This window comes from Mercenaria mercenaria, chromosome 3 (assembly GCF_021730395.1).
Source record: "Mercenaria mercenaria strain notata chromosome 3, MADL_Memer_1, whole genome shotgun sequence".
Classification (NCBI taxonomy): Eukaryota; Metazoa; Mollusca; class Bivalvia; order Venerida; family Veneridae; genus Mercenaria; species Mercenaria mercenaria.
This window is the reverse complement of record NC_069363.1, coordinates 24,503,414-24,517,853: the sequence shown is the minus strand read 5'-3', so window position 1 is coordinate 24,517,853 and position 14,440 is coordinate 24,503,414. Positions and strand designations below refer to the sequence as shown.

Sequence of the window (14,440 nt, the reverse complement as noted above, 5' to 3'; positions counted from 1 at the left end):
CTTCAGATTCATCCGTGTGAAGCTTACGGCAAAAATGACAGGGGTTGTTACAGGCATGGCGTTCCTTGGTCTGGTAGCCTTTTTTGCATTTGTTGCAAAAATAACTTCTGTTGAGAAATCCTGTCATTGAGTTCATAACGTCGTAATGATCATTGTGGTTGTAAATGTATATCGGTACACCTCATTCTGGACCTTGATAGATGATGGCATTGAAATGAGCTTTCGACACTACATGGATCTGATAGTTTAGCAGGCATGACTGGAATTTCTTTATTTCATCTACAGCACATTTTCTCAGTGGTACATCGGCTTTTCGATGAAGGGCAACGGCTAACTCTCGCTGTATCTGACGACCTTGGCGTATGCTGTTCCACTGAGGATGGTCGTCAACACGAGCTATAGCTGTGACTAGAGCTCTTGCACAACAAAGGTTATCTATATTTTTATTTGAATAATGCTTTTCTTGTTTTCCAACATTTGTGTAATGTCGACTAATGGTTTTATTCTGTATCCTGATCCTCTCACACCAACAACATGTACCAGTTCTATGGCAAACGTTTCGTCCACGACAAACTGTTCATATGACTGTAACACTCTTTCTAATTCAGACAAAATCCTTTCCAATGTCAAAGAAGATCTCGGCATGAATCGCAAAACAATTGGATAGTCCAATTCCGGATTGTCCATAGTAAGTCGAACTAGATCGGTGGCTGGAATGTTTTCTACTATTCTTGTCACAATAGATTGGAATATTACCTTTAGTGTTTTAAGTATGTTCGGTAAATCTCTCACTTCCAAATCTTTTATTTTAACATTGTAGTAGGATGCCGTTGTGTTGAACTTTTCTATTCTCCTTTCATTTATTTTCTCCATACTATAAAACTCGTTGCTTTATCCTTTGGAGTCAGCTTTTGTCGTTTATGACCGATACTTGCATCCTCTTCATCAGCTTGAACCCTCTTGGCTCCACTGCCGTTTTGGTTGCCATGTTGTAAAAAGTGATCATCCAGGGCGTCTTTCCTCGTAAATACACGAAGGCACTCTGGACAGTGATGCGTATTCTCATCACTATGTTTTTTCATATGTCTGTCCAAATTGTCTTTTCGGGTAAAGGGCTTCTTACAGCTCGCATAAATATTTGCCAATGATTTTCCGTCCTCCTATGCTGCATAAGCGCACTTAGTCTCGGGAAACTGGCCCCGCACTGTTCACACGAGTATTTCGACATTTTTTACTGTTTAACGTCTGAAAATATAATGGGGAAAATGTTTAGTTCTCTCACTTTTATAGGAATCAGAGTGTAATATAATTGGTTAATTCTGATTTGAGACGCCTTTGTACACATATAAATACATACGTTTTTGAAATTAAACTCATATGTTCACTAGCCACCGGAGAGTCAACATGGAAAGCATAGTTTGTTCAGAGTGTAGTCAACCATTTTGTAGTAGGTACAATATGTTAAGACACAAAAGAAATAGGCATCCGGATATACTTCAAAATCAAATACAGACAGGAAAACATGAGCAGGGAGCGCATTTGGGAGTGCAGGGAGCTCATTTGGGAGCGCATTTGGGAGCTCCAGGAGCACATTTGGGAGCACAGGGAGCGTAAAACGGAGCGCTGGGAGCGCATTCGGGAGCGCCGCAAGCAGCGCCACAGGGAGCTCCGGGATCGCATTTTGGAACGCTACAGGGAGCGCCGGGAGCTCCGCAAGGAGCGCCTCAGGAAGCGACACAGGGAGCGCATGAGGGAGTGCCACAGGAACTATCCTCCAACATCCTTTTACCATGATGATTTCTGGTCCCACAGGTATATATTTTGTGTTCAGTGTTTGCTAAATTTTATAAACATTTATTTACGTTCCAAGACAGTTTACCAGTGAGAATATAACCTAAAATATGTTTCCTTTTTTCCCTATAATTTTGCTAATACTAGTCTATTTTCTCGAACATTTATAATGCTTAAACGTACTCCTTTTCAGCGTGTGGAAAAACAACATTTGTAAAAGAATTGCTCCAAAATCATATCTACGGAATTAAACCTGCAGTTCAGAGAATATTGTGGCTTTACAAGAGATGGCAACCAATGTATGGGGTAATACAAAGCACAGTTTACCCCGAGGTGGAATTCTACCAAGGCATTCCATCCGACTTAAACGAAGACGAATATTTTGACACAAAGTTAAATAATTTGCTAATTCTGGACGATATGATGTCAGAGCCTGGAAAGGACAAAAGAATCACGGATTTGTTCACAGAGGGGTCTCATCATAGATCTTTGTCGGTGATTTCCATCAATCAAAACCTATACGCTAGTAAGGATCCGACACAGAGAAGAAACTGTCATTACCTGGCAATGTTCAATAACCCTGTGGACAAACAATCTATGATCACATTAGCGAGGCAGATGTACCCTGGTAAAACTGAATACTTTTTAAAGAAGTTTGAGAAAGCACCTAAACAGCCCTATGGTTTTCTACTGGTGGATCTAAAACCATTTACACTTGAACATGCCAGACTTAAATATGATTTAATGTGGATAGACAGAAAATCTACGAACAACGAAAGCCTTACAGAACTGACCAATCAAATGACAGAATCAGGCCAAAATTGTATAAAAGGCGAACATCAATCAGATTCGAATCATTTGTCAGTCGGAATTCAAACTGTGGACATCGCTGGGAATAATACTGAAATTATGGCTGAAAATTCAAATGCTTGCGACGACTGTGGACTTTTGTTTGACTCTTCACACGACGTACAGAGACATGTAAAACGAGGGTGGTGTGCAGAAAATAACGATACTACACAACCAAAGAAAAGAAAAATAGAAGACAGCAGTAATGACGAAATGGAAGATAACGTTGAAGAAAATCAGGCATATCTTTCCCTCTGGAGAAAAGCTATAGACTGTAACGGCGATAAATTCGACAAGTTGAATAATCAGTTTATACAGGATGGAGAAGACAAGGAGTCTGCACAGGAAATGACAGAATATCGTATTCAGCCGTATAATGAACGCACATTCTTCACAAAATACGACTATTTGTTGGATTCGTATATTCTGCCACTTCAAAACAGTACACTGCATCAAAAGATTTTACAAGACATACATTCATTGACGCAGAAGAATGTAAGAACTCAATCGGCAATTAAGCGTGTACTGCGAAAGTACAAGCCTGGCTTTAAGGAACTGTTTGAGACAGAATTGTCGGACGAGGAAAGTGAAGAAAGCGAGGAGGACGAGTCTGATACTGAATGAAATACTTAATGTATAATCAATTATTTCATTTACGTTGTGGATTTCGAAGAGTGCAGACATGGATCAATGGGAAAGGTATTTAAAAAGGATTTATTTTGATCCGTTGCATCCTGCGAGTTTCTGTGGACCACAAAAATTATACAAAGTGGTGAAAGAGGAAGGCAAATTTAACATTGGTATGCACCGGATAAGAAAGTTTCTTCATGACCAAGAGTCCTACAGTCTGCATAAACCTGTGAGAAGACGGTTTCAAAGAAATCATGTGGTCAGTAGCGGAAAAGATGTCCTTTGGATGGCAGACTTAATCGATATGGTTAAGTTTGAGAAATGGAACAAAGGATACAAATACATATTGTTAGTTATCGATACATTCAGCAAGTAAGTTTTGCTAAAACCTCTCAAACAGAACACTGGAAATGATGTGACAGAGGCGTTTAAAGACATCTTCACACATTCAGGCCGTATGCCAAAGAGATTGATAACTGACAAAGGTATATGTCTTGAAGATCTTATAAAATTTCCTTTAAGTTACATAAATACATTATTAACAATCACAAGTAAAATCATCTTGTTTTTTTTTCAAATGTATACATCTTTTCTCAAGACAAGACTACAATTATCAATTTTACAATTTCAGGTCAGGAGTTCAGAGCCAAATCAGTACAAGATCTGATGAAAAAGTACAATGTCTTATACTCGCCAACACAGAACGAGACTAAGGCGAGCACGAGTGAACGTGTAGTATTTAGCATAAAATCAAAAATAATGCGCTACTTAGCATACAAGGATAACTACACATATCTACCTAGTTTATCAGAATTTTCCAAGTCATACAATACCACATACCATAGAACAATTGGAACAACACCGGCCAGTGTAAAAGACGCTAACCAGGAAGAAGTGAGATTAGCCACATATTTTGCACAAAATCCGAGGAAAGGCAAAATTAGCGCGAAACTAAAACCGTTTAAATTTAAAATTGGTGACTATGTAAGGATTACATATTTGAGAAATGCGTTTACTCGCGCATATGATCAAACGTACAGTGGAGAAGTGTTCCGAGTTTCAAAACGTTATCACAGAGGATTTTTGGCTGTGTACAGGCTGAATGATTTGCAAGAAGAAGAAATTAAAGGAACATTTTATGAGAGCGAAATGCAGAAAGTGAACTATGATCCAGATCAAAGCTTTAAAGTTGACAGAATTATAAAGACAAAAGGAAAAGGACAAAATAAGCAATATTTAGTACAATGGAAATATTACCCGAAGAAGTTCAATAGCTGGGTGAAAGCTAATGACCTACAGTGATTTTAACATATATGATTATATTGTATACACAGATTTTAATTTCTAAACAGAAGAAGCACTTTTGTATAACCTTTGTATTGTTTTGTATATCCTGTAAATATATGGTAAATAAATTTACATAAACTATATCCAATCTTGTTATTTTGAAAGTTAAACCATAAAAGAACACTGGCGCGTGCCATCTGTCAAATATGAAAGATAGAAGAACACTTTTAAACCTCTTAACCCCCATTTACAAAATATCCTACAAACTACCCGCCTATTTAGTTTATCGTTTTGCCGGGTGAATAAGGTCAATTACCCGTAGCAAAACATTAAACCTGGCTCGATAATAAAGAATGTTTAACCATAAAAATATTTATATGAAAAGAAAGATTATTGTCAGTGTAATATTTTACCTTTATGTCGCTGCGGTTTATCTGAACTCTTCTCTTCGCCGTCTCTTTGAAATATGACATACCATTTATACGAAAAAAGTATTATATGTCTTTATCAAAACAAGATTTGACTGGTTAATCTTAATCAAAACAGTTCTTGATTGGTTACCTACATATGCCGTTTTCCGCTTCAACTTGATTGAATTTACTTTGTATCTGTGTCAAATAAATAAATGACAAATACACCAATTTAGAAATAGGTAAATGCAAAATTCAACATATATCTTGTTAAAATGGGATCTCATAGTTATGTTAAAGAAAGTTTAATTTGTCAAATCTCTTTTATTTACAGTTTTATCAAGAATTTATTATGTATAAATCAAATTGGCGAATGCGTACAAACGTTTGTTACCGATATGATGAGTTATGAACCGTGGACTGTTACTATATTTAAATAGGAAAGTCCAATATTTGATACTATTAACTTGACACGATTTCTATATTTGCACTACGGAAAGTACAATATTTTTTTCTATTATTAAGCATACAATATTTATATATGTATGATATGTTTGAGCGTATGTTTGTTGTATAATGTCTATTATTTTTACATTATGTAGTTGACTGATTGTATTTACATGATTTACCTGCAAAGAAATAAAATCAGGAAACTGTAAAAATTGTTCTTTTTTCATTAATCATCTATTCACCATATAAACGAAAGGTAGAGAACTAGCGCATAATAGATGCATGCATGTTAAACGGATGTTTTGTTAACTTATGTCGATATCAATAAAAACCAATGCCACCGCAAATAATGACAAAAGAACCATTGTCCAATTACAATATCTACTGACTTATAAATACATATTTCTAAAACAAGAAATTCCCACCCCTTAATATAAACTCGCATTGCACAACAATAATAAGCGGGCGGATCTCGATACGCTTGAATGATTCCGATTTTTCCCTCAAAATGTGGTCCAGACTCCCCCCACTGACTACTACTGTCGAAAGAGGTTGAACAGGAATAGCGTTAAAATGAGAATGTTTTGGCGGGAAAATTGTAGTAATGGGGTTAGCACTTTTAATTAGGTTTCGAACGATGTACATGATATCAACACAATATATTGAATAAAAAAACTTACGCCCTGATTTTTGTTTACGTTTCAACTTTCGATTTCGAGCTCAAAATGACGTAGTGCGATCATGTGATTGGGCACACATATGCAAGTTTGTATCAAATCCAAGCATAAATGAAACCTTATATGGGTGAGAGGGCCAGAATAGAAAATTTGCCCCTTTCAGGGGTAATATCTCTTAAACATATGATGCAAATCTAGCTAGTTTTCAATAGGAACCGAGATCTTATTGTGACTTAATTTTTGTATGTGTGTGGTTAAAGTCGAACGTAAAACTTCACTGCTATCATGCTCATTAGGTGAACATTTTGGCTCCTTCAGGGATTAAAATCTGTTGAAAAATGAGTGTTCACAAAAAATTGAGGACGGACGACTGACGGACAGACGACTGACGGACAAAGGACAGTCAAATAATCTCATCTTGTCACTACGAAAATGTCTAAACGTTTTCCTGCACACTTGGAGATTCTGTGGTAAACGTGTGAAAATAATAGGATATTGTTGACGAAGAGGTAAATTAGCCTACTTGTCAAAAAGTCTTAACTCCTATAATACAGCTTCTCAATGGTATTTTGTTATGGTTTGCTACTTATTAGTACAGTTGAATATCGTTACCTCGATATCGGTTAGCTCGATACTCCAGTTAGCACGATGTGTTTGAGTCGGTCCCGATTTTTCCCCATTTATCTTAATGTAATTATTTACCATTACCTCGATATGATTAGCTTGATATTTTGTTTAGCTCGATGAGGTTTTTCAGTATCGTCAACTTACTTGTACTGTTTTTACACCTGGTTTCGTCGATATCACAGCTTGTCAAAAAATATCCATATGATTTGTTAGGTGTGAAAATCAACCTATTGTTGTCCGGCGATGTATTAATCATATACAAGTTAGTTTGTGTGTTTGTTTTGTTTGTCATTTAATCTTTAATCCAATTTAAATGTCAGGAAGTTTGCATTTAATTCCCAATAATCAGTCTTATAAAATTCCGTGCAAGCAAGAAAGCTGTTTTCCAATATAACAACTAATTTGGATGAATATCATTTAGGATTGAGTAATAATATGCATAATTAACTGGCAAATTTTCGTTATCGAAACACAGTCAAAATGACTACTCAACTAAGAACATTACCGCTGCATTCAGACTTGTTTAGGGAAGGAATAAAAATGCTAATGTTTAAATGTATATTTTGAAAAATTAAGAAGTTGTTTGTATGTATTTAATTAAGATGTTTTATTTATCAATAAAATTAAAATCGTATTTTCGTTTTATATTATTTCTTTCCCCTTTCAAGCCCCATGAAAAAAGCATTGGATATAATGACAATATAGACGTTCGACACAAGTACAAAGTAGTCCCAGAAAGTCGATATCGTTATATCGAACTTTGGATACGTCGATGCAAATTTTACAGTCCCTTGAATATCGAGGTAACGGTATTCGACTGTAATTGTATTGTACATTTAATCAGAAAATCAATATTGTTGCTTGATATTTTGTATTTACGGATGTGCAAATCAAAATCATATTTATTCTAAACTTTCAGTTTCTGTTGATATCTAATGTCAAAGTGATATCATGGCCCTACCCAATCAAAATTTTGGGAAAATGCTGTTTACTCCAATTTGAAGTCAACAGCGAACATTAAAGAAACAAGATCCGCCGTAATGCGTTGCAATTGTACCCACAGCACACTGCGTTGGAATCACTTTTGGCCGATCATTTTGTATGCTTGCAATGAAAAATCACCGATTACAGAGAAAAAGCTTTTGCTTGACAGTGTCAGACTTACATTTTGACGCAAAAGAGCTTGGGGTCGTGTTGTACAAAATTTTACCATTTCTGATAGAAATTCTACAAATACGGCAGTACCTCGTCAAACTGTACAGAAGTAAAGTGTGTAAAGTGTTGACATTTATGACAAAGAATTGCACTGAGCAAGTGTTTGTGGTCGAAAGAGTACACATGTGGGCTCCTGTCTCACTGGTTTCAGTCAGACGTGAAACAGTACAGATGAGAGTGTAAATATAGTCAGTCGGCCTTATTTCCCAACCGCTTCTGCGACGAATCCTCCACCGGCGCGGCGTTGGAACCACCGCTTCTGCGAAAGCTATGGCCAGTGTGTACATGGATAATGTAAATTGAAACCACTCACGCTATATGTTCTAATATGACGTCAAATTATGATGATAATAATATGCACGTGTAGCTTAAGGTGATTTTCTACCAAAATAATCTTTTATCCTACCGTAATGCATATATCAAAGACCGATATCTGCTTGCGCAAAAACTTCAGATTTATATGCAGTCAATACAACAGACGGACTATTTTTTCAAGTTACAGCGGGTCAAGAGTTCGAAGTTCAAACATTTTATCATTGCCACGATAAAATTAGAAATTATTCTACATTGCCCGTGTCGGAAATAGATATATTTAAGGTAGAGGCAGTGAGTATTTGAATTCATTTCTAGCATGTTTTTTTTTCGGCTGTATTTTATCACAGTAAAACTACTATGCTTATTTTGAACATGAGCGCTCGGTTAGCCCCTAATTATTTTTCACAGAAAGCAAATTTTTAGTGAGGAATAATGAATTTACTGTAAAAAGTCGTGTTTCTAAATTAAGCGAAGGCGTAGGAATTTATAAATCAGTAAAAATCTGAATGGATTATTTTTGTATCAGAAAGCATTTTTTTAAACAGTAAAATACGTTTCTGACAGATGTTATTAGCTGCAGAACAATAGAATATTAGGTTACTGTTTTTTCTGAAAATAAGTTTATCCGTTTTGTTCCCGAAAAGTTATTCCCCGAGGTTCATACACTTTTTTTTCGACTTCAGAAAGACAGTAACCTACTTTATTACATGAGTACCTATAAATAGTAACAAATTTATGCTGAAAATTCTCCTGTTATCGCATAGGGTCATTCATTATCACATTATCATAATTAGCCCCGGGGCCATTATCGATGATGGCCCTGGCGTAAGCGCGGGAAATTAACATCCGTAAACAGGAATGACGTCATGACGTTTCATGGAGGTAAGAAAGCGAACATTTCAGTTTTTAGTTTTATTATCCTGAGCGTAACGTCGTATATTCATGATTTAACTTATTTTCAACCCTAAACTATGTTATATGCAAAGAAGTACAACTGTCAAGGTATTTGATTTTATACAGTATATAGTGTCTTATACATATAATATAGCAACTAAAAAGCTGAAAACTATTATGCCAGTAGATGTTAGTACTCATAAAAATGACACACTAAACTTTCCTTACTATATTATAGGTGTCGTAAACATGTAATAAACAGGTAAATACATGGGACAGCGGTGCCTTTGAGTGATAATGGCCCTCGGACTATTATCACCTTGCCAGGGCCATTATCACTCAAAGGCACCGCTCTCCCATATATCAACCTATACATTCTTTATGCCTTTCCCCGATAGGTAGACAATAATAGAAATTTTCGGCCTGCAATCATAGACAGTGTCAGCCAGAGTACATTAGACTAAACATGGTGCGCATTGGATGATAGTAGCAGCAAGTGCACAACTAACAAAACATATGGACCGTAAACACGCACTTATTTCTATATATATATATCCTTTTTGAAGCTTGTACCTACATTTTCCAACATCATCACAACAAGAGAAAAGTCCGCTGCTCCATTCTCTGTGTCCGTCTTTAGGGCCGAGAATACGGTCGTTCTGAACGGCAGTCGGTTGCTGGACGATCACGGTAGTGGATGTGTGCTGTTGGGGATGCATCACCATTGGTTGCGGATATTGGCCGTATTGTTGCTGTTGCTGGGGATTCATTTGACCCGGATCATATAGTTGACTGAAAGCCATATGTTCATATGGTTGTGACCCTCCATGTCCATGCGGATGTGGCTGCGGACCTCTTTGTCCATACGACTGTGGCTGTGGACCTCTTTGTCCATACGGATGTGGTTGCGAACCTCTTTGTCTATGAGGATGAGGTCTGTCTTTTTCATAATAGTCTGGCGGCAGATTGCTCATTTTGAAAAATATTCAAGGGCGATTACTCCTGAAAATCAATATATATATTTGGTGTAATATCTTACTAGCTACGCGTCAGGGGATGTAGGATCTCACTAGATATGGGTCGAGTGATATAATATACCCACAACTAGAGTCCAACGATGTAAGATCTCACGACGTACGAGTTGAGCAATGATCTCGCGAAATACGAGTCGAGCTATGTAAAATCTCACAAGTTACATATTGAGCAACGTAAGATCTCACGTGTTATGTGTCGATCAATATTAGATCGCACATGTTATGTGTCGAGCAATTTTAGATCTCACGAGTTACGAGTCGATCGATGTAAGATCTCACAAGTAACCAGTCGAGCAATGTAGAATTTTACGAGTTACGAGTCGATCAATGTTAGACCGCACGTGTTATGTGTCGAGGAATGTAAGATCTCACGAGTTACGAGTCGATCAATGTAAGATCTCATTCTTAAACAAATTGCTGGCAAGGTAATATTTGACGAACCAATAACTACAAATAAAATGTTTGGCTGCTAAATCATGATCCATTTCTTTTAGATTTGATCAGCATTTGCAGCAACCTTCATTTAATGCCATCTGGTGACAAACTTGAAAATGTTTCCCCGTACCTGCGAGGAATTAGGTGGGGTGCGTGTGTCATTTGAAAAAACGGGTCTTCTACTTTTGCAATGTCTTCTTGTAGATTTCATTCTATAGTATCCCTCCATTAATACCAGTAAGTTAACAGCGTAAAAGTAAAAATACTTGTGAAGATAGAAAACTTCAAATCAGGTACTCGTCTTAATTTTACCAGGGTACAGACAGACAGTATAAATCCAATGATATTGTGTTATTAAATTAAAAATTATTGGAGTTCAGCAAAAAAGTAATAATGATTTATTTATTTCTAGTTAACGACTGGAATGTTTTCAATCCCACAAATTTAAAAATCGAAAATACTTTTGCTCTTGCAAGTCTTACGGCATGCTATGCATACTGCCATACTAATGTCCAGAGGTTGAAATGATGGTTTTCTCGGCTTAATTTTGTAAAAGCCATATATCTTTTAAAATCTGAATGATCATAGATGACCTCGAGTTCTTCCGAGACGTTGGGGGAAGCCATTTTTGCAGTAGGGTAGTTTCCCTTGGCGTAATTAGAACCAAAGAACCGTAAATACCAGAAAGAGAAGGGTCAGGAACAACTAAATTATGCGTTTGTATGGTGCCAAGTAATCAATCGGTCAGGGAAAAGTGAAGTCGGCGATCGTGATCACGAATGTCATGCCGACGATTATCCGATTGTCGGCCCATCACTGCAAGATGACCATAGTATTGACGACTTCACATTTATGCCAATTGATGTGGTAAATAATCAAATTACCAATTAACCGGTTATGCAAGGAAACATTCTGGATTAATAAGTGAAAAACACTCAATCCTGATGGACTTATTTCAAAAAACATTGTTTAATGTGTAATAAATTTTACATGTTTATGTGTTTGTTTAGTACCATTACGTTTTTTCTTATTTATGTGTTTTTTTAATACTTGATATCACACATTCCAAATGTTGGTATCACGTTTTAGAATATCTGATATCACGGATTAATTTTGAATGTGTGATGTTATACAAATAACAAAGGCAAGTCGCAAGTCGGTATGATAGCGATAGTTAAGCATGTAACTATGTTGGAGATAACTAGGGACCGTAGGCACGTAGCTGTGTTAGTGATAGTTAAGCCTGTAACCATGTAAGAGATAACTAGGCACGTAGGCAGGTAGCTATGTTAGCTATAGTTAAGCATGTAACTATGTTAGAGATAAGTAGCAACGTAGGCATTTAGCTGTGTTAGCGATAGCTATACATGTAACTATATTAGCAATAACTAGGCACGTAGTTGTGTTAGCGATATTTACGCATGTAATTATATTAGAAATATCTAGGCACGTAGCCCTGTTAGCGACAGATCAGCCTGTAACTATGTTAGAGATAATTAGGCACGTAGAAGCGTAGCTTTGTTAGCGATATTTGAGCATGTAACTATGTTAGAGATAACTAGACACGTAGGAACGTAGCTGTGTTAGCGATAGTTATGCATGTAACTATGTTAGACATATCTAGGCACGTAACTCTGTTAGTCCCTTTATATTGCTTTATACAATGTACATGAAAAATTGCTTATTGAGAAACCTGTTTTCAAAGAAAAGACATGGGACCTAGAAATGTGCTTGCTTCATCTGTCCATACTTCTGTCATATATTTTTGTTGATGACCACAATTAGTTTGGTCATCAACTCTGCCATCCATGAAGAGAGCTGTTTCGTGCCAGCATATCTATATGATTTCCATAATGTTCTTCAGTAATTATGGATTATAATTTATGTCAGTGCAGTTTCTGTCAAGGACTTTCTTATCAAACAAGATTATTTTAAGCATACAACGCAGATAGCAGAATTTTATAATTCCCATATATAGTCCAACATTTTGAAGTGTTATTGAACTACAAATAAAGATAAAGGGAAGGGTTTGCCCCAAACGAGAAAACAATGGGCAGAGCTTGAAGATACGAAAACAGATATAAATGCCTTGAAAATAGCGGACTTGACATTTTTAGGCAGTAGAAAACAACATAGTTCTTTTTCAAAATTTTAGTTTTTTTTTGTATTTTTCTACAAAATAAAACGCATCCTTGGAGCAAAATGTAACGCCCCGGGGGCACTTAAACGGAGGGATTCGGATGTCAATGAGGTAGGATGGTCTTGTTCTTGTGTCTGATCCTGGGGTTCTACACACTGACGGCCAATACTTAAAACAGACATTGCAATCAAAATTTTACGAGATGATCGTTATAAATTTACATAATAGATGTGCCCTAGAAGGAACTTTAGCTATGCTTGTATTAAAGACACTTTACTGTTTTTAATGAATTGTCATCATATATCTTAATAGGCATTTTGAAAAGAAGAAAGTTTTAACATTTAAAACTGATTCCGTTAAGCAACAACTGAATAGCAATTATGTGGTTTTCTGTCATGTTGGCTGACATTTATTCAGCTTGATTAGGTCAACTTGACATTAATTTCACATGTTTCATACACAAAAATGTTAGTACAGCTACATGTTTCCCTTACATGTGGTAAAAGTGTTCGAATATATAACCTAACTCCTGACATTTTTAGCACCAGTGTTAAGTAAACTTTTTAATCATATTATATTATATTATATTATATTATATACTATTAATAGAATTAAATTGAAGTAGAAAGTCGCTTTAAATAATATGCACAGATTATCAAAACGCGAAAAATTATTTACCTACACATCATTGTTTTAAGCCTAAAAACAAAATCTAAACAATCCACACAATAAAATGTAATTATTATTTTGGGAAATAGGAAATATTGTATATACGTCACAACACGGCAAAGAAATGAAACTAGTTTAACTATATGTGTAAATGTTTTGGATATGTATAATATAAATGAAATAAAATCAAAACATTGTTTATACTATGCTTTTCTATATTATAATATTGTATATAGATTTGTAAAGCGCCACAAAGTTATTTATTTGGTGATGAACACATTTATGTTTGTCCCAAGAAAATACTTGATTTGTCATGACTAAATTATGAAACATTTTCAACAATTTTTCATCTTTGATTTTTATTTTATCCAATCGGCATATAATTTTACAGTCAGCATGCCGCACACGACAAATATTATAGTTATATTTAAATGTCCATTAAACCAACAAAGCTAAGAAAGAAATAAATAACTTACCAGTCCACAATTTGAAAACCTAACAGATTTTTTTTGGGACTATGTAGCAGTTTTGATTACACCAGCTGTAACCATGGGCACGGTTTGTTTTCTTTTGGCTCGTCTGAGCGAACTTTTTTCCACTTCCTGATCCTCTAAAAAATCAAAATTCCTTTTTAAAGGCACGTGCATGCATCCGGACTTTATGTCAATTTTTCAAAATTTAGCAGGTGCGATCATTTTTACACGTAGATGAAAGATAAGAACAGAGTGACACAATGAGTTTAAATATCATTTATTCATAAACACACTCGTATGATAAACACAATATCTAGAAAAATCTCTACTACATCTACTACGTTTATCACTCGGAAAAAAAAACTGAAGCAAAACGGGAGGATTTTTAGAGCTAATAAATTTCATACTCACAAAATGACAATGATTACGGTTACGTTTCCTGAGTTCTATGTTTTTACTTTTTTTACGGTTTATGATATTTATAAACATTATCTGTTTGAATTTATATTGTGTTGCGCCATTCTGACTATCCACATGTAACTAA

The 14,440-nt window shown here is 35.7% G+C and overlaps 1 protein-coding gene across 1 annotated transcript in view; it reads right to left on the bottom strand.

Annotated features, from left to right (window-relative positions):
- The window catches only part of LOC123525250 (placenta-specific gene 8 protein-like), a 29,116-nt gene extending 14,985 nt beyond the window's left edge, over positions 1 to 14,131 (bottom strand). Inside the window, exons 1-2 of the mRNA XM_045304141.2 lie at positions 13,900 to 14,131; positions 9,723 to 10,147 (exon numbers count right to left, since the gene is read on the bottom strand). Of these exons, the coding sequence (XP_045160076.1) occupies positions 9,723 to 10,119 (397 nt within the window). The 5' untranslated portion in view covers positions 10,120 to 10,147; positions 13,900 to 14,131. The remainder of the gene's footprint in view (positions 1 to 9,722; positions 10,148 to 13,899) is intronic.
- Between the last annotated feature and the right edge of the window lie 309 nt (positions 14,132 to 14,440).